This window comes from Protopterus annectens, chromosome 6.part1, assembly GCF_019279795.1.
Source record: "Protopterus annectens isolate FY-2018-M chromosome 6.part1, PAN1.0, whole genome shotgun sequence".
Classification (NCBI taxonomy): domain Eukaryota; kingdom Metazoa; phylum Chordata; order Ceratodontiformes; family Protopteridae; genus Protopterus; species Protopterus annectens.
Window position 1 is genome coordinate 334,523,218 of NC_056738.1, and position 27,210 is coordinate 334,550,427.

At 41.1% G+C, this 27,210-nt stretch overlaps 1 protein-coding gene across 1 annotated transcript in view; it reads right to left on the minus strand.

Annotated features, from left to right (window-relative positions):
• Positions 1-1,932: 1,932 nt before the first annotated feature.
• The window catches only part of TUT1 (terminal uridylyl transferase 1, U6 snRNA-specific), a 411,795-nt gene continuing 386,517 nt past the window's right edge, over positions 1,933-27,210 (minus strand). The window contains exon 8 of the mRNA XM_044075371.1: positions 1,933-2,108. Coding sequence (XP_043931306.1) covers positions 1,948-2,108 — 161 coding nt within the window. The 3' untranslated portion in view covers positions 1,933-1,947. The remainder of the gene's footprint in view (positions 2,109-27,210) is intronic.

The following is a 27,210-nucleotide window of genomic DNA, read 5'->3' on the forward strand; positions in this document are numbered from 1 at the left end:
CCTTGCCCATCGACAAAATGTTTACTCAAACAATTCATCTGTTGCCATATAAATGCACAAATATATAGTTTATAGACTGACAGGCCATGTGCATCTTTCAGTGCTTTACATATATGACTGCCATTTTAAGTCAGTTTTGCCATTATTTTTGCAGCTCCTTGCAAAGTTAATTCTCTCTATGTTACTACTGTTAAATATCTTAAACACACAGCTGCAGCATTAGAACAAACAACTGTAAGAAGGAATGTTACAAATGACACTGGAATTGAATGACTAGCTACTATGATGTGGTTCAGGGGCTTATCGCACTGCTATGTACTAAGCAAAGGAGAATCTTTCTTGTATTCTAAGTTTTTCGGCAATATAATGCTATTACCAAAAGTTACTCAAAAATTATACTGGGTCAGTGTTTTTTTTGCTGCAGTACAGTCTACCTCACTGTGTGCATGGAGGGGGGATGGGATCCCTTACATGATCATAACTAACTTACTATGTGTTCAAGACATGGGTGCCAAGAAATTCATATCAAGAGCAAAGCTCAAGATGTGAATCTTTGTATCCATATCAAGAACATACAAAGGTTATGAACACTGAGACCCAATCATAATTCTTTGTAGTGCATGGAACTTAATCTGCTCCATGTACTACCAGTTTGTTTGTTTGTGTCTTTCGGCTTTTCCCGGTTAGGGGTCGCCACAGCGGAACTCCGGTTCACTAATGATTGGCAGTAGACTTTTACGTACAGGCTTGCCGGGCCTAACACACAACCTTCAATGAAGGAACGCCCATTCACGCATGTCCCTACACAGAAGACGTTCTGAGAATCGAACGGGCAACGTCTAACTGTGAGGCAACAACGCTACCGCAGCACCACCACCACCACCACAGTAGGATATGTACTACCAGTTACAGAAAGAAAAAAGTGAAGGAGCACAGGGCTTTGAAAGCCAGTAAACACTATAGTGCTGTCAAACAGCAGGCATATATGAAGTGTCCTTCTAAAGAATGAAATGCTTTAAAAGCTGTTAAACACTTCATTCTGTCACACTTGCTTTATAAGTGTGGAAGAATGTCTTATCTAGCAGTTTTTAAAACTGTTTTATCTTCTGCCACCTTAGGATGGCAGAAACTGTTGGTTATTAATCCTCAGAGTGAGACCTGATCCTAACAGAACTTAAGAATATTTAACAAAAGCTTATTATCTTTGCAGTATCAGAAAGGTGCTTAATAGGCTAGACTTCTTCCTGTTTTTGGAGTGCAGTCGTGGCAGACCATGCATTACAAGTTAAATCCACACCCTACCAAATATATTCTCAGTTATTTAAACTCTTCCAAAAACAAACTCAAGAACATGTGGGTAAAACCCCCAAAATAACATTTCTATAAGGGGACAAGCTTGCCTGCACTGACCCAAATGCCAATAAACATCATAGTTTCTCAACTATGGGGTGGGACAAACAAACTGCAAAGATGAAAAAAGTACCATATGTACTATGACCACAGGGACTTTTCCTAATGTGGAATCAGGATCAGAAAAAAACTGCATTTGTCAAGATAGCTTTCATTGAATGGTACATCTTCTGAATTGTTTTTTTTTTTTTTTTTTTTTTTGGGGGGGGGGGGGACTGGACTCTTTCTAATTCCCATCAACACTCCTATACTACAATGTTATTTTAGGTATCGTACACCAGTCTCTCATAAATTTCATATTATTTATTAAAAATAAGAACAGTTTACAAATGAATATATTACTGAACTAATGCCTTAAATTTAGGGGGCAGTTTTTCGCTTGCCTGACTTATTTATATTACATCTTACAGCATGTGGATAAATTGAAAGTTCAAATTCAAATGTATTAAGGTGTTTTATGTTCAAAACACCATTACAGTACAGAAGTAAATACACAACCTTAAACATACTCGCAAACAAAATCACACTGCAACAGCCTTACATCATAAAGCAGAAAAAAAATAAGGAAAACTTACTTGCAAGTTCCTTTAAGTGACTGACTGTAGGAAGTATTGGATAACGTCTGTTCTGAAGAAAGAATACTACAAGCAAGGTTAATGCATAGTTGTTTAGCAATGGACCACCTCCAAAAGGATTTCCTAAAAAGTTAAGGAAAAACAATAGCTCTTAATATCAACATTTTTGAAACATACTCAACGCCAAAATCATAGGCTATTCAAGATTTTGCAACTATTAATGTCTGAGCAATATACTTTTTCTTCAAGCAATTTGTTAACTGATTATTTTAAATGCAACTAAGCTATCAACTCCTTGTATATTTACTTGAAGTACTTTCCATATCCTACCCACACTGTGCTACAAGACTTTCTTATGATAGTCCTTAACAGAGTTAAAAATACAAAATAAGAATTTTGCTGGTCTCCAGGGAATGATGAATGAACCCAACCTTTAATGTTGCTGCCAATATCTTGTTTTTGTAACATTTAAAAATCATAATCAAATCACCTCTTAACAACCTAGATCTTAATGAAAAAATATCTGCCTCCAAGTCTTTTACTATAACATAAATGTCTCATCCTACATAATTAAATCTTTCACTATAACATAACGGTCCCATAAACTCTCACCCTCAATATCTGCCTTGTAAATAATTGCTACACCTTCTCAGCTTTCTAAATTTGTAATTGTAAATACAAAAAGGGGCACAATATTCTATAATTTGTCTTACAAAGGCCTTGCATACAGGAATGAAAACACCTGCATCCCTGCTGGATATCTTAATTTTTTATCACCCTATAAGCTTTCCCTAGCATTCCTCCCAAATGAGCTGTTCATCTAAGGAAAAAAATGGTTGGCAAAAAAGCTAAGAAATGTTATAATGTTGGAACAAGGGAAGGAACAGTCAGAACTCCTTTCCCTAAATCTGTATGCTGGCAACATGCCAACTTTTGCATCCTTTGACAAGCAGATAAGGGAAGCGGATGAATTACTAACAACTTTTACAATGCCTTCCGTTTTAAATTAAATACAGGTCAGTCACAAGCTCTCTGTATAGTTAACCTGTGGGGAATCACAGATGTTTATGCAATATCGCAGGGATATGTTTCACTCACGCAGAAAATTGGAAAATGATAATAAAGACACCCTTGAAAGGCACTTGTATTATGAGACAAATAGTTAACTATCAAAAACAACAATAACAATAGTCACCTCAAAGATATTCTACCCACTGATTAACTCAGTGATTCATCTAGGGGTGATATTTTTATTGGAGGTAGGAGTCCACTTCTACTTAATTCCAGGGTTGACTTTCTAACAAGAATTCTGACTACAGCAGGAAACCATTTTTCTCTGTCATCTTGCTTCTCATTTACATAACTTCTCTGTGGTTGTCTAATCATACAAACGGATAATGGAAGCACTGTTGCATAAAAAATACAATGTGATTAACACAAGGTTACCCAAGGATGACCTATTAAATCGAAGAAGATTAGATATTGACATCTGTTACTGAGCTTAGTCTATAAGTTGTTCATACAAAAAGGTTAACTAGAAATGACTCTTACAGACATGCAGCAGTGCAAAAAGTGAAATAATTTCTTGGCAGCTATTTGATATTTGACCTGCACAACTTCAATCAAGCTATAAGAGTGACAGCCATACTATTTTTCATTAAACTTGGTGGGATTCAAAAAGCAAACCAGACAAAAAATATTGCTCTTACATAAATAGAAGTTGCATTGCAAATATAATATCAAAAGAAATTATGTACTCACCATAATGTTCCATCTGTGTTGTCCATTTTCATTCTTCCTCAGCTTACAAGTTCAGATCTGATCCTTTGGATCTGTCTCGGCCGTTGCTAAAGCTCGTGGCAACCAAAGACTCTCAAGTTTCTCCCTTACCCATAAAGCACCAACCGCAAGTACCTCAGATCTTGTTTGCTGACTTTAGCAGAAAGAAATACTAGAAGCCATACAGTGAAGAGGCTATATCTGGAGCTTAGTATCAGGGAAGTGACGTCCCCTAACCACTCATTCTTCCAATAGTTTTCAAAGGATGGGGACTGGAGGGTGGGGAATTGAGGAAGAATGAAAATTGACAACACACATGGAAAGTTAGGGTGAGTACATAAGCTTCTTTTTCTTATGATGTCAATTTTCATTCTATTCTCAACTTATGAGACAGAGTCTCCATCTACCTAAAATCCTGGGTGGACTCTAGGAAGGACATTCCTTAGAATCACTGAACTAATATGTTGCTCTAACTCTGGACACCAGATCCAATTTGTAATGAGTAACAAAGGTATGGGGAGTAGCCCAAGTTGTTGCTGCACATATGTCATCCATACATGTTCTAGATTGGAAAGGTAAAGAAGCTACCATGGATCTAGGTGAATGAGCTCATAACAGTTTTGATAAGACAATGCCCTATTTGTTATATAAAAGAAATACAAACCAGTCAGCCATCTGGCTAAAGTTACTTCGGCAACTGGTTTCCCCAACTTTATATCTGAAAATGAAACAAATAAATGGTCACTTTTCCTGATGTTTTTCATTCTATGTAGGTAAAAACATAATTGTCTGTGAACATCCAATAAGTGTAACATGTACTTGCCCTTGTTAGCAAATGTAGGAAAGAATACTGGCAAATTAATTGACTGATTGATATTAGAGTCTGATACCACCGTAGGGAGAAATGATTCATTGGTTCATAATGTAACACTATCCTTGTGAAAAATCAAGTATGGTGGTTTTGAAAACAAGGCCTGAATCTTAGAAATTGGAATGGCAGAAGTAAAAGCGAATAGAAATATTTTCCAAGAAAAATATTTAAAGTCATACCTAGCTGCTGGTTCAAAGGGGGATGGATAAGTGTTTTCAGTACCAGATTTAGATCTCATAGTGGAGCAGGGTCTTTAATAGGAGACCTTAAAAAAAAAAGAGTGCTTTGTAAAAAGGCTTTCCAGAGCTTATGAGAGGCTGCAGAAGAACCTTCAAAAATCCAGCGTGAAAATTTCATATTGCTGCTAACTAGACCTTAACTGTCAAGAAACTAGCTCCTTCTTTAAAAAAGTAGGGCCACAAATTCAAGGATATTATGTACAGGATTTGAAAAAGGATCAACATTATTTTGATGTGCCCAGTACACAAATCTTCTCCACTTACTGGAGTAGAGTTTATGTGTAGAAGTTTTATGGGAGGCTAAAAGTATGTGTCGGACAGGGGAAGACAGCACAGGTTGCCTGGCTATTAATGGAATAGGGGAAGCCATGCAGTCACAGCCTGAAGCATGATATATCTGGATGGATCATGCCTGTAGGTTGACACAGGAAGTCTAGAGTCAGATCCAGAATCCAAGGTTCCAGAAGTAAGAGAGACCAAAGGAAGGGGAACCAAATCTGTAGAGGCTAGTAAGATGCAATGAGAATGACTTTGCTCTTCAATATGATAGTTTTCTGAAGGAATTTCAAAATTAGTGGAATTGGCGGATAAGCATAAAGTAAACTGGGGGGGGGGATAAGGGCACAGTAGCTGCTGCATTTGTTGTTTATGAGAGATGCAAAAAAAATCACAGCAAGGTTGGCCTCACTGGTAGAAAATCATTTCAGTCACATTCTTCTCGAGACCACTTGTGAAGAAGAAGAATGCACCTGCTCAGCTTGTCTGCTATCACGTTGGACTTCTCCAGAATATGCATTGCTATAAGAGGGCGTCGGGATGAGATCGCCCATTGCCACACCCTAAGATAAGGGTATCATCAGATCTGAGGCAGACGGAGCCAGGCGGCTCAGATCCAATGACTCTAAGACCATGGAAGAAGTCAAAGAAGGAACTAGTAGTGGGGGTGTAGTGGAAGATAGGACCTCCTAACTCATAAGGGGTAGGGGCAGATGAAAGAGCAGTGACACACTGCACCCAGAGAACTCTTCTCACCAATCTCTCCACATCTTCTTCTGATAGACTCCTGGAAAAGACTGGTTCTTGGGAGGTAAAAGATACTGGAGGCTGAATCAGATGATTTCTGCATTAGACCTGAAGAGATCGGATTCGACAAATCTTTTTTCTTTAGTTTCAGATCCGATGTTGAGGTCACATCTGATGACTCTTTCTTTAGCTTCACATCCGAGGGCGAGGTTTGATCCAATAGCTTAGACTTTTTTCTTGCAGAATCTGAAGGGGAGGTCAAATCAGAAGGAGGTCTTTTCTTCAATTGCTCTGAAGCCTTGGAAGAAGATATGGAAGGGCTCAGAGAAGATGATTTAGGATTTCTTGATTTCTCAGGGGACAGAGCTCCAGATAAAGGAAAAATGTAACAACTGTTTTCAAATCAACTTATTCTTGCATTTAACCAGTGCTCTAGGGTTAAAAGCATGACAAATGGAGCAGTCATCTTTTAGATGAAGTGGCCTTAAGCAGTACACACATAACATGTGTGCATCAGAAAAACAAATCTTGTGACCACACTTAAGACGTTTCTTAAACCCAGCTGGGCCTTTCTCCTTCTTTGCTATTTTAGAACAATTAGCAGGAAAAAATATCAGATATTAAACAAAGTAAAGGTAAAGGATTTCTTTTTGTAGAAAATAGACAGAATTAAAGAAAATTACCAACAATTGTATGGTAAATAAGAAACCCTGTAGAAAAAGGGAAAGAATACTAAATAGTATTCAAGGTACAGAAATGTAAGAGAGGAAGAAAAAGGGACAGACAATATTTTAAGCAGGAAGGGACTTGAAGCAGAGGGTAAAAGAATTAAAGAAATGTTAGAAACATGAGAATTAAGATTTTTGCAAAAAAGGGAGATAAATTCAGAAAAATACAGACGTATCTGCTTGAGAGTAAGTCATCACGTCTTTCGTGTACAGCGGCAAAAGAGATCTGAGGTACTTGGGGTTGGTGCACTGTGGGTGAGGGAGAAGCTTGAGAGTTTTTGGTTGCCACTAGCTTTAGCAACGGCAGAGTCAGATCCAAAGGATCAGATCCAAACCCATAAGTTGAAGACAGAATGAAAACTAACATCAGATCAACTGTTTTACAGTGCAAAGAAAAAGTATTTGCCCCCTTCCTGATTTCTTATTTCTTTGCATGTTTGTCACACTTAAATGTTTCAGATCATCAAACAAATGTAAACATTAGACAAAGATAACCCAAGTAAACACCAAATACAGTTTTTAAGTGATGATTTTATTTATTAAGGAAAAAAACTATCCAAACCTACATGGTCCTATGTAAAAAAGTAATTGCCCCCCTTGTTAAATCATGAAGTAACTGTGGTTAATCACATTTTTGGGAAAGCTGAGTTCAATTTCACTAGCCACACCCAGGCCTGATTACTGCCAGACATGTTGAATCAAGAGATCACTTAAACAGAACCTGTCAGACAAAGTGAAGTAGTCCAAAAGATCCCAAAAAGGAAGACATCATGCCGCGATCTAAATAAATTCCGGAACATATGAGAAACAAAGTAATTGACATCTATCAGTCTAGAAAATGTTACAAAACCATTTCTAAAGCTTTGGGACTCCAGCGAACCACTGTGAGAACCATTATCCACAAATGGAGAAAACATGGAACAGTGGTGAACCTTCCCAGGAGTGGCCAGTCTACAAAAATTACCCCAAGAGCTCAGCGATGACTCACACAAGAGGTCACAAAATAACCCAGAACATCTAGAGAACTGCAGGCCTCACTTGTCTCAGTTAAGCTGATTGTTCACGACTCAACCATAAGAAAGAGACTGGGCAAAACTGGCATTCATGGCAGAGTTCCAAGGCGAAAACCACTGCTGACCAAAAAGAACAAAAAGGCTTGTCTCACTTTTGCCAAAAAACATCTTGATGATCCCCAAGACTTTTGGGAAAATATTCTTTAGACTGACGAAACAAAAAAGTTGAACATTTTGGGAGGTGTGTGTCCCATTACATCTGGCATAAAAGTAACACAGCATTTCAGAAAAAGAACATCATGCTAACAGTCAAACATGGTGGTGGTAGTGTGATGGTCTGGGGCTGCTTCTGGACCTGGATGACTTGCTGTGATTGATGGAACCATGAATTATGCTCTCTACCAAAAAATCCTGAAGGAGAATATCCGGCCATCAGTTTGTGACCTCAAGCTGAAGCACACTTGGGTTCTGCAGCAACACAATGATCCAAAACACACCAGCAAGTCCACTTCTGAATGGCTTAAAAAAAACAAAATGAAGGTTTTGGAGTGGATGCTCAGAAACACTCTAATATGGCTGAATTAAAACAATTCTGCAAAGGAGAATGGGCCAGAATTCCTCAACAGCGATGTGAAAGACTCACTGCCAGTTATCACAAACACTTGATTGCAGCTGTTGCTACTAAGGGTGGCACAACCATCATTAGGTTTAGGGGGCAATTACTTTTTCACATAGGGCCATGTAGGTTTGGATAGTTTTTTTTCCTTAATAAATAAAATCATCACTTAAAAACTGCATTTTGTGTTTACTTGGGTTTTCCTTGTCTAAATGTTATATTTGATGATCTGAAACATTTAAGTGCGACAAACATGCAAAAAAATATATATATATATAAGAAATGAGGAAGGGGGCAAATACTTTTCCATTGCACTGCATATGTTTCCAAGTACAGTGTGTGAGGATTCAAAATACATTTCAACTGCTTGCTTGTCAAACAGCAACATAGCACCAGACATTACATAATCAGTGTTATCTGAGCTGGTAAAGTTGCCTGCCTTTACTAAGGGGCTTATCTGAGTATGTGGGGATGGGCTGCAATGGGGTGCACTTTATTTGTGTCACAGCAATCAGCTGAATTACTGTGGCCAATACACACTCTTTCAACGGTTACAGACTTCTGAAGTGTACACTGCTAATAAAGTAGTTGTAACTGGTAGACACAGAGACAGTTTGCGTTTGAAAGTGGGAGACTCTAGCTGTCATTTTAAAGTTACTGATCTAGACTGGTAGAGCTACTGTGTGTTGCAGTAAAACAACCAGAAATACATTGCTGTAGCTTTTTTGTGGTTGATAATAAATCAGACATATGGGGTATATGCAGTACATAATCTGGCTATACTGATCGGGCTGAGGCAGTCTGTGGTTGAAAGTGACTGACCTCAGCTGTCATTTTACATAGTCACCAACAGCTTGACAAAGCTACTGTGTTGGAGTAAAATGAGTGCACATTACTGTGACTATTTTTTGTTTGATCACAATCAGGTATCTATGAGGTGCACACAATAAAGTGGCTATAATGAGTGACCACTGAAACAGCCTGAGGATGAAAGTGAATGATCACAGCTGCTGTTCAACCACGAGCAAATGTATACAGCCTCACCTATTCACTTGCTTCCTGTACCCTCCCGACTTCAAAATAATCAAATCATTTTATATGCACTTAAAAGAAAGGAGAGTGCTTAATGATGAGAAGTTAATATAAAAAGAATAATTACTGATGTTGCTTATTACCATTACATAACCTAATTAGAATGTAAACAGTAGTTAGGTACTAACTATAATACTGGATACTTTTATTCATGTCCATTTGATATGACTTATGGGTCCTCAATCCTCTTATTAGATCCAACCTGGCAAAACTAATGCTCCAACCTTGAGCCCCTTTAAGAATTCCTTTCCCTTCCTGCCCTAGTGTGCAAGATTACCTCAGTTTAAGTTTCATGTCAAGAAAAGGGAATCAATCTAAGGCAGATAGTGATTAAGAATGAAAATATCCTTCATGTCTTAGAGAGAGACAATTTGGAAGGGGAACATGAAGAGGGTTGTTCCAGACGGATGTGAATGAAAGGCTTCATTGTTTTGGTAAGTATGCAAGTACCATATCCTACTTGTCCAGTCCATTTGATTAGACTTATGGGTCAGAATCCCAAGCTAAAAATCATTTGGGAGGCATCATGTCAGGAAACTCTTTTGAGGACAGTGGCACTAAAGGAAACCCTAGCCCTAGAAACAGTATCCAATTTGTAGTGCTTAATAAAAGAATGCAAAGTAGTCCAAGTAATAGGTGTACAAACTCCAACTGGCCTATGTGGTAAGGAACTATTATGCATTGCGGAAACATTATTAATGCAATCAGAAAGTCATCTTGAAAGACTGATCTTGGACACCAGATCCCAGTTTATTAACAGTAAAGGAAATGAAGAGCTGGGAGACTTTCCTGAAGGATTTGTTTCTATGAAGGTAAAACCTCAACTGCCTATGGATGTTTAATGTGCAAGTAGAATCCTTCAGGGAAGCAGACAGAATCCAAACTATCATCAGTGGAAAGAGCTGGATTACTGGACATCACTGAAATTGTAAGAAATCAAGCAGTTAGATGTTGTGAAGGTCTGCATGAAACTTTCCAGATGGTTGGGAAAGGGGATCCTTTCTGGAATCCAAGATCCACAGAAATTCCCTGATATGAGGCCTGAGGAGGGGAAACCAAATCTGCCTGGGACAGAAGGCGGTAATATAGATCATGGATGTCTTGTTTTCTGTAAGAATTTGGGAAGTTAGGTATAAGGGAGTACAAGTATAAAGTAGCCCCAGAAGCCACTGCTTGACCAGAGCATCTCTCTGTCTCTGGATGGATCATGGATGGGGAAGCAAAAAAAACTGCAGCAAGGATGGCCACATAGGTTTAAGATTGCTGTACCACCTTTGGATTGAGATGCTACTTGTCAGGCATTAGGATTGACCTGTTTTAGCCCGTCCACGAGGCAAAAGATGTGGGAATGTGCATTGCCACCAGAAAATGATGCAAGGCCATCACCCTTTGATACACCCCCCCCCCCCCTGCTTCCCAATATAAGGTATATGACCTGCTTCGCCCTTGCGTATTGATGTACTAAAGCACTGTCATTTTGTCTGTCTGGACAGAAATCACTCCCAGAGAGAATTCATCCTGAAGTTCCTGCAATGCCAGGAGGACTTTCCTAATCTCCAAGATACTGATGTGAAGGATTCTCTTTTGTGGACTCTATAACCCTTGGACAATCCTCCCCTTGTAATGCCACCCCATCCCAAGGGAGAGGAGTCCATGGTCACCAACACTGCATGTGGTGGTAGGACAAAATATCTGCCTGAATATATGCAGGAGGAATCTATCCAAATTCGTAACTGTTGCTTGCAAAGATTGGTTATGATGATCACAGCTGATAAGAGCTGGTAAAACTGAGACCATTGTGCCTTTAGGAACCACAGCAAAATTCTGATATGAAATTGAGCAAATTGTATATTCAAAATAGATGAAGCCATTAATCCCAGAACTAAGAGGACCACATCAGCTGTGGGAGAGGTGGAAAGAAGTAGGGTCTTGACAGTTATTTTTTCAATGTCTATATTCTGTCTGAAGGAACACATGCTATGGACGTAGTCATATCCAGATGACATTCAATAAACTGGAAAACCTGTGCCGGACAAATAATTAATTTCTGATGGTTTACTGAAATGTCCAAGGACAGAGAGCTGCAGCAAGTAGTCCTTGGCTTTAACTAAAGATTCCATTGTTGGGGTAGCTGTCATCTAGACAGGGAAATAAACTCTGATGTCCTGAAGCCACAGGTGAGCTGCTATGACTGCCATGAGCTTGATGGAACACCTGGGGGCTGTGGTGAAACTGAAAGTGACTGGTTCCCAGACAGCAGGCCAGAAAATTCTGAGAGACTTTGGCTATCTTAATGTGGAGGTAGGCATCTTGAAGATCGACACACTGCAACCAGTTTACTTGGAGACAAGGTGAAAATTGACTGCACCCATGACCATCCTGAACTGGGTCTTTTACCGTTGTTTAGTTGACTGGGGTCTTGTTTTTCCTTTAGAACCAAAGAGAACCTGGAGTACAATCCTGACCATATCTGGTATGGTAAGCCCTCTTAGATGGCCCTTTTTTGAAATATGAAAAGCAGCTCTCTTTCTGTCACCTCTAGTTGATGAGGTAGAACATCTAGAAGTGGCAGTTTTAATCTGGGGAAAAATTGGGAAAAGGGTATTGTACAGCCTTTGAATATCATCCCATCTTATATGTTTAGCAGAGAGAGAAACTACCTCAGACTGCTGCCAGAAGGGAGCAGTCAGCCAGCCTCTCAAGGATAGTGATGTTGTTTTTTAGAAAAGGACCCATGGTATCCCTAGTTTTGTGGACCTCCTTGGCTTCTGGGCCTGTCTCAATTGAAATCACCACCTCTGCTTTGGTCACCCACTGTCAGACGTTGACTGATATGGTTGGTGCTTGGATTTCCTAAACCAGAGTGACTTTGAACTCTTCTGGTTCCTGCTATATGATCTTTGAGGGGTCCCAAATTTTACTCCAATGGCAGAAAGTGTTTTGCCACCTTGTTAACATTTCTGCATCCTTTCTTTCAAGGAAGGATGAAACAAGGATGATCCCTCATTAGGGGAATTTGCAAAGGACACCTTAAAGTTGTTCACAAAGTTGCATAGGTACAGCCAAGCCAGATAACTCACTGCAATGTCTCATCCTACAGCCTGAGCAGCTCCATCTGCTGCACTGTGCATGAGACACATGAAAAGGTTAGTAATACTAATCATGCACAGGAAAGTTTCCATCTGCTTCCTGAAGTCAGATGTTGGAGGTCTTCTCAGACTGGCAAATACTTGTTGCATTAAATCCCTCTGAAAATGATTCATGTGTGTGTGGCATAGTTCAAGGCCCTGAGTGCAAAAGTGCCAGAAGCATATGCCAACTTCTCATATCCATCCACAACCCTGGTTTCCTTATTGGGAAGACAGACAGCAGCTGTATCAGTCAGCTTCTTTTTAATATCCTCTGTCACAATAATGGAATCCACCAACAGACTCTAGGTTCAAAATTGTCTGTGTTTGGGAAGCTTAAGATTCTTATCTAGCTTATAAAGAGCTGATTCACAGGTGTCGGGCTCCTGACATGATCTCCTAACAACTAGATCAATTAGTCTGTCTGCTGGAGGAATCACCCAAGAACAGGATACTGAGCACAAGGTCAAGAAAAGAACCTCCTCATCCGGGGGGGGGGGGGGTCCTGTGGGCCAGGATACTCTCTACCACATGAGCTCTAAGACTTCACCAAATCTGGCTTCTTCCAAATGGGACTGAGAGGAACTTTATTTATGAGTCAGAAGTGACCAACTCTAGTGAAGAGTTGATATGTATACTTTTACATTTTCACTTACTTGGAACATGAGGGGTGTGTTCCTGACTCCTCCTGCTTTGGACAGTAGGCTTGAGGCCTGACCCTCTGTTCTGACTAATGGATGGATGCTGAGGCTGACATGTGAAAGACTGGCTGTCACAGGGAGGAACTCATCCCCTGGAATTCTGTCTCTCGACTCTTAATGAAGAAGATATAATCCACCCCATAAAGTACAGTTGTGTACACTTACCATAAATGTAGATGTTCGAGTGTATTCACTGTTGCAGTCATCACATTAGGGTTATCTGCCTGCAGGTAGCCCTCAGCCGGCTTGACTACCAGAGTCTTTGGATTTCTGCATCGGGTGCTGTCACTTCTTCCTTGACGTCAGGGGTATAAAATATGCAGCCAACGCCATTACATCAGTTTTTCTTGCCCCAGATGTCAGGTGCCCCCACAATAGGGAGCAATTAAATGGCATGGTAAACCCCCATCAAAAAGAAAATACACAAGAAAAAATAAATATACCAACAAGAAGGAAAGGTAGAGCCAAGAGAAGTCAGGGGGCTGGGCTAGAGGGAGGGTGAACAGGACTGCAACAGTGAACACACTCGAACATCTACATTTATGGTAAGTGTACACAACTGTACTGTGTTCTTCGTGTTTCACGTTGCAGTCATCACATTTGGGTTGCTTCCCAAAGCTAAGGAAGGGAGGAGGAAGTTAAAGAGCATTAGAGTCAGCTATTAAGCCCTGCAAGACTGCAGTGACAAATCCAGCTCTGTATTTAGAAAAGATAGGCATGTGGAAATGCTTGGTGAAGGTATGTACAGAGCTCCAAGCAGCAGCTTCTAGGAAGTCCCTGGTAGGGACTCCTCTGAGAAATGCCACAGAGGTAGATGCAGCCCTGGTGGGATGTGATCTTATCCCCTTGTGGGGTAGGTTTTCCATGGTGCTTGTAGCAGAAATGAATGCAATGGGCTTTGAAATGGCCTTCCCCTCTGGCCCTGCAGCAAAGCTAACTAGGAGCAGTTCAGATTTTCTGACAGGCTTAGTCCTGTCCAAATAGAATCTAAGTTGTCTGTGCACCTCCAGAGAGTGCAGTATTCGTTCCCCTTTGTTTTGTCGATTAGGGAAAAAAGTAGGCAAATGAATGGACTGATTTAGGGCCACAGTAGACACCACCTTGGGCATAAAGGAAGGATTAGTCCTGAGGGAAACCCTGTCTGCATGGAAGATAATGAAGGGTTCCACTGCCATGAGAGCCTGTAATTCATACACTCTTCTTGCTGAAGTGATGGCTAGAAGGAAGGCTGTTTCCCAAGCCAGGAATTTCAACTCTGCTGTAGCAGCTGGTTCAAAGGGGGGGAAGAGTGAGCTTTTCCAATACAAAGTTAAGGTCCCAAAATTGGACTGGGAGCTTTCCTGGGGGGGGGGGGGTGTCTTAAATTTTTGGCTCCTCTAAGGAACTGCTTTAGCAAGGGGTGACGAGAGGTGGCTCAGTATTACAATGTGTTGAAATGGCAGAGGCATTAATTTTAATTGACGAGAAGGATAGGCCCTTGTGGAGCATTTCTGCTAAATAATCTAGGATATGAGGTAAGCTAGGCACTGTTGTGCCCATCCCCTGAGCCTGGCTCCTGGAACAGTACCTTTTCCACTTTTCAGCATAGGATTTTCTAGTACTAGGCCTCCTTGCCTCCAAAATGACATCCAGTACCTGCTTACAGAGGGATGCTAGAGGAGAGCTCAAGGAATTAGCCAGGCTGCAGGGTTCAGGGTTTGAAGTTGAGGGTGCAGAATCTGGCCTGCCTGCTGGGACAGCAGGGAAGGGGTCTAAGGCAGGTGCCATGGTTGTAGCAGTGCTATAATGCGCAAGAGGGGGAACCAGTGCTGGTGTGGCCAGTCAGGTGCAATCAGTACTGTCTTTGGCTTGTCCTGTTTGATCTTTAGTAGAACCTTCGAGAGGAGAGGCAGAGGGGGGAAAGGCATAAACCGAGGGGCTTTCCCAGGTAAAGGACAGGGCATTCACTTTCCAAGCTTGACTGTGGGGAGTTCCTGTGCAGAATTTGCTCAATTGGTAGCTCTGAGGGGAGGCAAACATGTCTTGAGTCCCCAATTTGTTCCTCAAGAGGTTGAACACTTTGGGTTCTAGTTTCTATTTGTGTGGGTTAATGAGATTTCGGCTTAAGTCATCTGCCAGCAAATTTAGTTTGCCTGGCAGGAATTGTGCTTGTAGGTGTACTTGGTAGCTCAAGGCTGTGTCCCACAGAGCCATGGCTAGTCTGCAGAGAGGGTACGAGTGGGATCCCCCCTGCTTGTTTAAGTACCACTTAACTGTGGTGGTGTTTGTCTTTACCTATAGTTGTCCTGGAAGAATACGGGTCTTTAAAGGCTTTCAGAGCATTCTATACAGCTAACATTTCTTTTTGATTGGTATGCAGGTGCATCTGTCTCAGGTTCCCTTTGCCCTGAATGCACTGCCCTGCCATGTGAGCCCCCCCCCCCCATGCATAGTTTGATGCGTCTGTTGTTAGGGTTTGGGCGGCAGGGGGTAGAGTGAAAGGGAGTCGCTTGTTGTGGTAGCAGGCCTCTGCCCACCAGAGGAACTCTGTCTTTATACAAGGAATGATAGAAATCATTGTTTCCAGGTCCTGAGAATGTTGACACCATAGGCTTTTTAGATACCATTGGAGTTTCCTCATATGCAACCTTGCATATGGAATTAGTAAAATGCAAGGGGCCATGAACCCCAGAGCTTGCAGTATTTTCCTTGCAGATAGTTGGGGTATTGTGTTTGAAGTAGGTTGTCAAAATAAACTTGTTTCTCCGGAGTGAGGAATGCCATCTGGGAAGTTGTGTTCAAACTTGCTCCCAGGAATACAACCTGTTGGGCAGGGTACTAGGTGAGATTTATTTTCACTGATGGTGTACCTCAGTGAGGTTAGAAGTTTTTTTTATGAATGCCAGGTGTCGTAATAGCAAGTCCTGGCTTTCTGCCTGAATCAGACAATCGTCCCAGTATGGGTAAATTTGAATATCTCTCTGTCTGCAAAATGCAATGGCTGGAGCTAGACACTTTGTGAACACCCTGGGTGCAGTAGATAAGCCAAAGGGAAGCGCAGAGAACTGAAAGTGCATGGAGCCCGCCCTGAAACATAGGTATAGTCTCTGCAGGATCCTCTTATTGGGATGTGCAGGTAAGCTTCCTTTAAGTCTAGATTTGCCAGCCAGGCGTCCTTGGCTAGCATAGGAAGAAGCTGTTGAAGAGTTAGCATTTTGAATTTTGAAACCACCAGAAAGGTGCTGAGAATAGAGAGTTCCAGGATAGGACGCCAGGAGTTGTCTTTTCTGGGTACCAGAAAAAGTCTTGAATAAAAACTTGTCCCCTTTGTTCTGCTGGGACAGGTTGAATAGCCCTGATACTGAGAAGAGGCAGAACTTGCTGTTGGGCCTCCGCCCATTAATTTGGGGGTAGGTCTGGCCAACTATTTGTCGTTGGTAGTGTGTGGAAGTGGAATCTGTATCCTTGGGAAACTATGTTCAAAACCCATTTGTCCTGGGTAATGAGTTTCCAGTTTTTTTGCATGCAGCGTGAGCTTTCCTCCTAAGGGAGCAGGTAGTTGGGGCAGGGCTTGGAAGGTTTAAGGTTAAGTCATTGTGCCATTTTCCATAGGGGGGTGGCTTACTACTCCCGGCTTTGGAAGTGGGAACCCCCCACTGCTTAGATCTGTGTGTAGTCTGAGACTGTAGCCTAGGTGGTCTGCTGTTCCTGGGTTTGGACTGAGAAGGCCTGGAAAGGACCAGTTCTTTGAAGGACAATGCCTAGTGAATCTGGGAGGCTGTATTTGTAGGAAATCTTTAACATTTTGCATAGTTTTAGCTTTTTCCTCCATCTTTTTGAGGACTTTGTTGCCAAAAAGGCAGTCTTGGTTTAAGGGAGCATCCAGTAATTTAGCTTTAACATGATCTGGCAAGTTTTGTTCCTTAAGCCAAGCATGCCTTCTAAGTACAGACCCAGTGACAGCAGCCCTACAAGATGTTTCTAAAGCGTCATAACCACATTGCAAAGTATGTTTACCAGCTTGTTCTGCAGAATGCATTAAATCTTGCAATTCTGTGTGTTCAGCACAGTCAGGAATCAACATCATTTTCTAAGTAGTCCCATAATATGCTGCTGATACTTTAACATATGAAACTGGCAATTTAAAGCCCTAATGGCCAAAGTAGCAGAACTGCATACCTTCTTACCTCATTTGTCCAAGGCTCTAGAATCTCTATCAGAAGGGGTAGGATTTTTGGCAGCAGTAGTCTTAATGCCTTTTGGCCCTTAAGAAATGGTCTCTGGATCCGCAGAAGGATTCTTGAAGAGGAACTTGTGAGAGTCAGGTACTCTGTAGTACCAGTCAGGTTTTCTGGGAGCTGAAGGTAAAGTGTCTAGGGTAAGGCTAGATTCCAAGAAGGCATCATCTACAATGTCCAGAACAGGAGGGACAGCTAAAGGCCTGTGTTGAGGTAGGAGTAAGAATTCCCCAAGTCTCTTTTTGGACTCAGAGTAATCCTGGCTATCCCAGCAGAAATGCTCAAGAGTATGCAAGGTTTCACCGAAAGAAAAATTTTCTGGAGGGGAAGCAGAGGGAATGGAATCCTCTGCATCAGAATCCTCATAAGTAGATAAGGGCAAATCCTGGTAATCAGAAGGAGCAGAAATATCAGATTCCTGATCACAAGAATCAGAAAGAAAATCAGTTCTAGGTCTCTTAGAGGGGGAAGGCTGGCTTCCCCTAATTAAGGTAATAAGGTCTTCAGCCATTCTAAGCATTTGTTTTTTTAGGCATATGGACCTGAGCCTGCTGTTTGGTCATCGATTTTCTAGGCGTAGTGCGAGTTTTAGGTCTGGATGAAAACAATGGCATCGGTTTAATATAAATGTCTGTAGACCTGAATACACTCTCAGAAGCCGGTGCCTGCACAGCGGCTCTGGACCAATCCAAGGTAGAGACATCCACAGGTTCCATAGTCGAAGAAGGATCTCGTGGCATACTGGACTCCGAATGGGTCTCAGTAGAGGCCTGCAAATCTGAAGTATCAGGGGCTGCGAAAGCACCTCACTGAGGACCGGCAGACTGGCGACTAGCTTAACGGAAGCAACGTCAGCAGTTTTGGACCTATGCGGTCTGTCTCTGTCTTTATCCTTACGTTTTGTCAGAAGATCGGTAGTCGGATGGCTTAACAAAGCCATTTTGGAGTACACAGATCGAGTACAAAAATAACTGGCTGCAAAAATAGCCCAACAACTAATAGTTCGGGCGTTGAGTAAGGCACAAAACTGACAGCGAGGGACGTCGTGGTCTGGGCCTAAACAGGAGATGCAGTAAGAATGAAAATCGCTATGAGATATTTGCTTTCCACAGATAAGATAATTGTTAACTTTTACTGACATCAGTTAGAGAAAGAAAAAGGATCGCCAATGGGGTACTTATCTTTTTTGAAGACTTCGGGTCTGAAACTCGAAAACGAAAATTTCAGGAGTCGGCCGACCGGCACTTGTGAACTGCTTCTGCTTCGGGCACTGCACGGCAAGAAAGACTGATGTAATGGTGTCGGCTGCATGTTTTATACCCCTGATGACCTGACGTCAGGGAAGAAGCGACACCACCCGACGCAGAAATCCCAGGACTCTGGTATTCAGGCCGGCTGAGGGCTACCTGCAGGCAGATAACCCAAATGTGATGACTGCAACAGTGAAACACGAAGAACATCCTGAAAAGCCATACCAACTTCTGTCAGTATCCGAAGAGACCACTTCTACAACTGGATTCATCCCTCCTGGTGGAGAAAGAGCAGTACTGAAGAAGGAATTCCAGAAGCTTAGCAGGTGGACTGTTTCACTGAGGGGATTTCTCCAAAAATGGTAAGGAGGCCATGCGAGACAGCTCCAATGAACGTGCCAAAAATGTTTCAAAGACAGTCCTGGCTCTGAAAGCCAAGCATACTGCATCAGATCAGTACTGCGGCTGGCACTGAGGGGACAGACACTGGGTCCAAGGTTGGCTATGAAGCCACAGAGACCTGTGCTGGAGAAGGTGCAAGTATAGGGGATGCTGTGGCAGCCTTACCCACCCTCTGTACCAAAGGGGATAGGAGGACTCCTATCTCAATCTGTGCCTTGAAGAACGCCCTCATCATGTAATGCAGATCTGATTCAGATGTGCTTTTGTAAGACCTGAAGGACTGGAATCATGAGGTGAGAAGGTGGTCGAGAATGAATACTAGACAACTTTCTTTCAGAGGAAGTCCTGCTCAACAGCTTTCTGAGCAACTTGTTAGGTATGACTATTGACTCAGAATGCTCACTCACCACAGGAGGTGAGTGCAGATTTAAAGCTGAATAAAAAGCTGCTCCATGGACCTTCATAGCTGAAGACGTCTATGAGTCATCAGGTCATCTTTACCTTGAATCAGAGTTTTTAGATTGATGAATATGTTTTTAAGATGACATTTTTGGCTTTTCTGTCACAGGATCTGGGGGCAGTAAGCCCTTAATTATTAGTTGTTCTTTTGGTAGGAAAGAGCTCTGCCCCCAAAAGCCTTATACAGCAGACAATCCTTTGATAAATGTTCCACCCCCAAGCACACACCAAACCCCAGGTGTCTTGGGGTAGAATTTCTGTCCACATTTCAGACATTTTTTAAAACTTTTCCCCTCCCTCTTTATCCACTGCTTTCTAAAATGAAAGCAACACCCTGAGAAAGTCAAAGAATAGCAAACAACAACTAGTCCAGCTAACAAATACCAAAACACTTCCACAACAATAATAACTAGAACCAAGAAAAAGTTTTACATATACATACACAAAGAAACATGCACACAAAGATTTTTTTTGTAAGAAGTAGACAGCGGTGACTGCGAAAGGTGATGGATGGCAAGAGGATAAAAGAATTTGATAAGATAAAACAGGGCTAAAAAAATGGAGACAGACGCAGCAAAAGAAGTTTCAGAATGTAGAAAGGAAATGTTAATATTGGTAATTTTTTTAAATAAGAAACATCTTTATTAAATTATCACCTATGACCCAGGCATACAGCTACATAAATGAAAACAAACCATAATGACATAACATTAGCTGCAAATGCTATACGTCAAAAAATATATTGAAGTAATTTTAGTTGCAAACATTATACATCGTTTATAATCTATCCAGTCACTGCCACACATTACATTGCTCATCCAAATCCTGCCTTCATTTAAACCTTATCCCGCCTCTGCATGTACTGTTCCCACAATTTCCATTTTTTCTATGTAATTTGCTCCTACCCTTTTTCAAGATCCCAGTTCCAATTGTTTTATCTCAGTTACTATATTCACTACTACTAGTACAGTTGGTTTAGACTTTGATTTCCATTTTCTAGTAATTGCTTTTTTGACAGCCACCATAATTAGACTCAGCAAGACCTTACTGTGTCTAGACAATTCCGATTCAGTATCATAGCTCACAAAATAATTTCCTTGGTTGCACCAATTGGCTCACCCAGCATCTCTAAAAGAGTAGTCTGCAGGTAATCTTTAAAGTCTGTTAACTCATTACACTCCCAGAAAATATGCTCCCAATTACTTCCTTCTTCCCCATCACAACTCCATTTGCTTTCTGCCTGAGGAAAAATTATTTGCACTCTACTTGGGGTATAAAAATACCTATGTAAACCAAAATGTTCCACAACACTGAAATATCCTTTTCTGATTTTAGCAGGTATAAAATAATATCATCTGCAAATAAAGACAGCTTTTCCTGACCATCATACAAATTATGTCCTTGAATTCGAGTCCCTTATTTTCTTTGTCAATGGTTCTAAATATAATGCAAATAAAGGAAAAAAGACACTCCTGCCTGATTCCTCTGCAAAAGCAGAAATTACCAGAGAGGAACCAACCCCACTTTAATTTTCACCTCCAATCTCTCATATATCCTCCCAATCAACCTTATAATTTTACAGAGAATACAAATGGTTACATTGCCTGCTTATAAACTCCCAGCTTACTCTGTCAAATGCTTTCACTGCATCAAGACCCACGAAAAATAGTGGTATTTTCTTACATTTTGCTTCCCTCTGGATCATCAATGTTCTGTTAATGTTTTCAAATGTTTGCCCCCCCCCCCCCACCAAAAACCACACTGATCCATATCTATCAATGTTGGCATCACGTGCCATTCTTTAACCATTATAGACAAACACTTTACAATCATGGTTTAGGATTGAAATGGGCCTGTATGATGCTGGATCTAATGGGTCTTTACCATCTTTAGGTATTACATCCACCACCGCTTTCTTCCAGGATGTTGATGCTTCTCCTCCTCTTAATATACCGTTGAACAAAAACCTTCCAGATCTTTATCAGTTTTTCCCTCCTAGCTTCCAAACTTCCACAGGAATACCACCTATTCCTGGGTTCTTTCCTGTAAATTGGTTATACATCACCATTTTTATCTCATCTCCTCCTATCCTAACTGTTAGTAATTGAGCTTCATTTACCTCTAAGCTTAGCATACTTAATTCTTCCATAAACAATTCCATTTGTACCTTATCTTGATTTCTATATTTCTCTGTTTTATGCAAACTTTCATAAAATTTCTGAAATATTTGTAGTACCTCTATGGGATCTCTTATCTTCCTTGTTACAGGGTCCCTAAGCTTAGCAACAACCCTTTTCTACTTTCTGTTGCCCAAATCGTTGCACTGAAAGTTTTTGTACTCTGGAGTTATTATCAAAAAACAATTAACAGCAATCCTTCTAAACTTATGAATATTATCGAGGAAATCCTTTATTTTCCATTTAGCATTCTATAACTACTGCTGCTGCTCTTGTTCTGTGAGAATCCCCCCTACTCTGCAATACTTTAACATTTGTCAGTCCCTCTAACTTAATTCTTGTTACTTCTTAACCATCACTCTCCTTTTATTTCCACCATGTTTTTAAACTCCACTTTAATTTTATCCCACTCCCTAGCGGTATTTTTCAGAAAAAAATTCCATCTTTTCTAATAACTCCTGAACAATTTCCACAACCCATTCCTTAAATTCCTCTCTTTTCAACAGATAAGTGGGAAAGTGCAGGGGACTCATTTTTACTTCATTACCCTGCATTTTTATTTTAGTTACTACTGGCATGTGATCTGAAATAGTAATTGGATGCATATCAAAACTATCAATTAAATGTACATGTTCCTGTGAAATGTAAGTTCTGTCTAGCCTAGCCCAGTCTTTCTATCATGGGGAAGAATATGTAAATTAACTCCCAACTCCTACTACTGAATTCACATCTTCCATGCCAAATAGTTTCATAAATTTCTTCAAAAATCTATCCTCCTTTGTCATATTTTCCCTTCTGGGCTCCCCAGATACAGATCACTACTGCAAATGAAATTCCAGTCCCCACCAATAAGTTATATTCCCTGCTGAAAGCTGATTATTTCTCCCAGAATTTTCTTAAGTTCTATTATAGCTGTTTTAGGTGGAATATAAATACATTATCCAGCAAGTAGACTCGCAAGTACGGCTGGTGCAGCCAGCCAAAAAAACACAAGTCAATTCAAAAACGAGAGGCCAGCACCAACAAGTGAGCAATATAATCCAAATTTATTAGTGTGTCAACACCAAAACAGTCCAACCGATTTTGGCAAAACTGCCTTCCTCAGTGACTATATATATATGAACATTTTTTCAAATGACACTTTCCTGTCACATCTTTTCCTTTAGATTATTTATTTACAAATGGTCATTAAGCCCTGGAGAAAATAGACCCCCTAATTTAATGATCCAACTTTTTTCTTTTCTATTAAGAACAGAATGCCAACCTGATTTATTTGTCCTATCACCCTGAATTTTATCTATTACCATAAAATAAAATCTAGCTTTGTTGTGGGAAACACAATGTCTATAAAGAACGTTTGATAACCGCTTGTTCCATACATCACCAAAATGTTCAGGCATACGTATACAAAGTGGGTGGGAGGTTTGGCCTATATAAAAGGCCGAACAAGAGCATAATACTAGATAAATTACCCAATCTGTACTAAAACAAACTGTCTTTCGGCTTTTCCCAGTTAGGGGTCGCCACAGTGGAACTCTGGTCCGCTAATGATTGGCAGTAGATTTTTACGTGCTGGCTTGCCGGGCCTACCGCACAACCTTCAATGAAAGAACGCCCATTCACACATGTCGACATACAGAAGACGCTCTAATTGAGAATCGAACGTGCAACGTCTAACTGTGAGGCGACAACACTACCGCAGCACCACCACCGCAGTAAATTTCCCAATCTGTACTACAGTTGGCAAAAAAAAATTATATCAAAAACCTTGCTAGTATTCTTGCTTGAAATTTGTTTCGATTTAAGCATAAATTTGCAAAAAGAACAATGACCGCAAGGAAAGGAGCCAGTCAGTCTGTCCCCAGTAATAGTCACTTGCTGACTGAAAGAGCTCATGTTCCTACCATATTTATAATGGTTAAAATATGAACCAAGAATATGCCCCCTACGATAAGAAAATTGACACTTCGAATTAAGAATCTTAGAAAGTTCCTCATTGGCTAATAATATATTTCAGTTATGATTGATAATGTCTCTGACCATGTTAATATTACAGCCAAAAGTCGTGACAAATCTAATTGTACCCGTATCTTGGTTAGATTTTTTTTCTACATTCTAATAGATCTGACCTATTTAGTTTCGAATCCCAATTACTGGCAGATACAATGCTGTCGTGTTCATAACCCCTGACTCAAAACCTACGTATCAAGTCTTGCTGAAAAAAATCATGACTCTCCTGTGCAGAACAAATCCGCTTAATACATAACAACTGCGATTTGGGTATGTCCTTAATAATATGACGTGGGTGGAGAGCTGGAAGCAAATAATAAGTTGTTATATTGTGGGCATTTTCGAAAAACATGTGATCTAAATGTATCATCAGAATTTCTAGTGATAGTTACATCTAAAAAAAAATTATTTGTTTGAAATCACAATTAAGTGTAAATTCTATCCCCACTTCTTATCATTATGATATTGGACAAATTCCAATAAATATGATTTATCTGCTCGCCATGCCATCCAACATTCATCAAGAAAACGCCTCCAGATGCCTATTTCTCCCATAAAAGTGGGTACTATCATAAATAAGCTGATCTTCCAGAAACCCCATAAATAAGTCAACATATACGGGTGCAAATGAGGCCGCCATAGCAGTACCTTGTTTCTAGCAGTAACATTCCCCTTGAAAGTAGAAAACATTTTTTGACAAAACATGTTCAGCCATACATACCAATACGATATTAAATGCCACAGGATAAATATCGTAGTGCCTCCAGACCTGCCCAGTGGGGTATGTTTGTATATAGGGCCGTAACATCCAATGTGCATAACAGCCAGTTATGATCCAACTGTGTATCTGATACTATTTTCAGAAAAGTACAGTTTTGTACCTACCATAAATGTAGATGTTCGAGTGCTCATACAGCTGCAGTCATTACAGATGGGTTATCCTGCCGTCAGGCGGGTCCTCGGTCGGCCGAATTCCAAAGTCTAGGTCCAGCGTCGGTTGTCGTTGCTTCTTCCCTGACGTCAGTGCGGCAGGGGTACAAAAGAGGCAGCAGACGCCATTTTCTTCAGTTTTTCTTGCCCTATATGTCAGGTGCCCCCAGAAGGAAGGCAAAACATAATGTTATGCAAACATGCAATATAGAAAAAAATCAAAAAACAGTAGTTGCAAGCAAATACACCATAAAAGAATACCCCAAATAGGTTGTATGATAAGGTGTTTGTCATAAGGCCTGTTCTTAGAGGGGATGGAGGGGGGGAAACCTGGACTGCAGCTGTATGAGCACTCAAACATCTACATTTATGGTAGGTACAAAACTGTACTATGTTCATCGTGCATACAGCTGCAGTCATTACAGATGGGAAGAATCCCAAAGCTAAGTAAGGGTGGTAGGCACTAAGTGGAACTAGGAGGAGCGAGGATGCCCTGCAAGACTGCTGTGGCAAAACCCGCTCTAGATTTAGAGTGTAGTGGAAGGTGATAGCGCTTGGAGAAAGTGTGCACTGAACTCCAAGTGGCTGCTTCCAAAATGTCCTTGGTAGGGACCCCCCTGAAGAAAGCTGCAGAGGTAGCTGTGGCCCTGGTGGAGTGGGATCTGATTCATGCAGGCACAGTTTTTCCATGAAATGAGTAACAAAAGCGTATGCAGTGGGCTATCCATTTTGAAACTGTCTGTTTGGAAATAGCCTTTCCTTGAGCACCTATAGCATAGGACACAAAGAGTTGCTCGGATTTCCTGAATGGCTTTGTCCTGTCCAAATAATAACGAAGTTGTCTGTGAATGTCCAAGGAATGTAGTAGTCTTTCTCCTTTGTTTTGTGGATTTGGATAAAAGGTAGGTAAGTGGATAGTCTGATTCAAAGCTACACTGGATACTACCTTTGGCATAAAGGTAGGGTTGGTTCGTAAGGAAACTCTGTCCTAATGGAAGATGATGAATGGCTGCACAGCCATGAGGGCCTATAGCTCCGAAACCCTGCGTGCTGAGGTGATAGCCAGAAGAAAGGCTGTTTTCCATGACAATTATTGTAGTTCTGTTGAAGAAGCTGGCTCAAAGGGGGGAAGGGTCAGCTTTTCCAATACGAAGTTGAGGTCCCAAGCAGGGACTGGTGGTTTCCTTGGGGGTTTTATATATATTTTTTTGCTCCTCTGAGGAACTGCCATAAAAGAGGATGTGAGAATAAAGGAGGATCTGTGTTGTATTGTGCAGAAATGGCTGAAGCGTGGATCTTGATGGAGGAGAAGGAAAGTCCACTATTTAACATCTCAGCTAGGTACTGTAAAATTTGAGGTATATTTATTATCCAAGGATTCTGGCCCTTTTCTTGATTCCAGGCACAAAATTGTTTCCATTTGGCGGAGTAGACTTTTCTAGGAGAAGGTCTTCTGGCCTCCAAGATGACATCCTGCACCTCCTTGGAGAGGAGAGTCTGTTGGGAAATTAAGGAACTCTCCATGCAGCTAGATTTAGGGTTTTGAGCTGGCTGTGAAGGGTTTTGTAGTTGTGCTGGGACAACAGAAGAGGAACTAGAGGTAGGATCCATGGTGGGGAATGTGTCAGGCTCTTCAGGAGCGGATACCAGTGTTGTCTTGGCCAGTCTGGAGCAATGAGAATCATTTGCGGCCTCTCTACTCTGGCTTTTAATAGAACTTTGGTCAGTAGAGGAAGAGGTGGTCAGTAGAGGAAGAGGCAGGAAGGCATAAACTGTCAATGTTGTCCAATTGAAAAAAAGTGCGTCCACTTTCCAGGCCTGTGGATGATAGGTCCTTGAACAAAATTTTTTCAACTGGTAATTTCTGTGGGTAGCAAATAGATCTATGTCTGGCTGTCCCCATGCCTGAGTTATCTTTGTGAAAACTTGAGGATGCAACTTCCATTCGTGTGGATCTGTCATATTTCTGCTTAGGTTGTCTGCCAGTGTGTGTTTTCCTTCCCTGGCAGGAATTGTGCCTGTAGTTGAATTTGCAATTCCAGTGCTGTGTTCCATAGGGTCATGGCTTGCCTGCACAGGTGGTATGAATGAGTTCCCCCATTTGTTTATGTACCACATCACTGTGGTGTTGTCTGTCCTTATCAATAGCTGGCCTGGATGCAGTAGGTCTTTAAAGGTCATAAGAGCATTTTGCATGGCTAGCATCTCCTTTTGGTTGATGTGTAGGTGCTTCTCTTTTTGGGACCATTTTCCCTGAATGCACTGATCTGCCATGTGTGCTCCCCAGGCGTAGTCTGAGGCGTCTGTTGTGATGATTCGAGTTGCTTGAGGTACACAGAAAGGGAGACCTGTGTTTCTTTGGCATGCTTGAGCCCACCACAAAAATTCCTTTTGAAGGCATGGAATGAGTGGTATAATTGTTTCCAAGCTGTGGCTGTGTTGAGACCATAAGTTTTTTAGGTACCATTGAAGTTTCCTCATATGCAGCTTTGCACATGGGATTAAGTAGGATGCAAGATGCCATGAATCCCAGAGCCTGCAGGACTTTCCTTGCAGTTAGCCTGGTGAAAGTTGCCATTTTGCTGAAGCA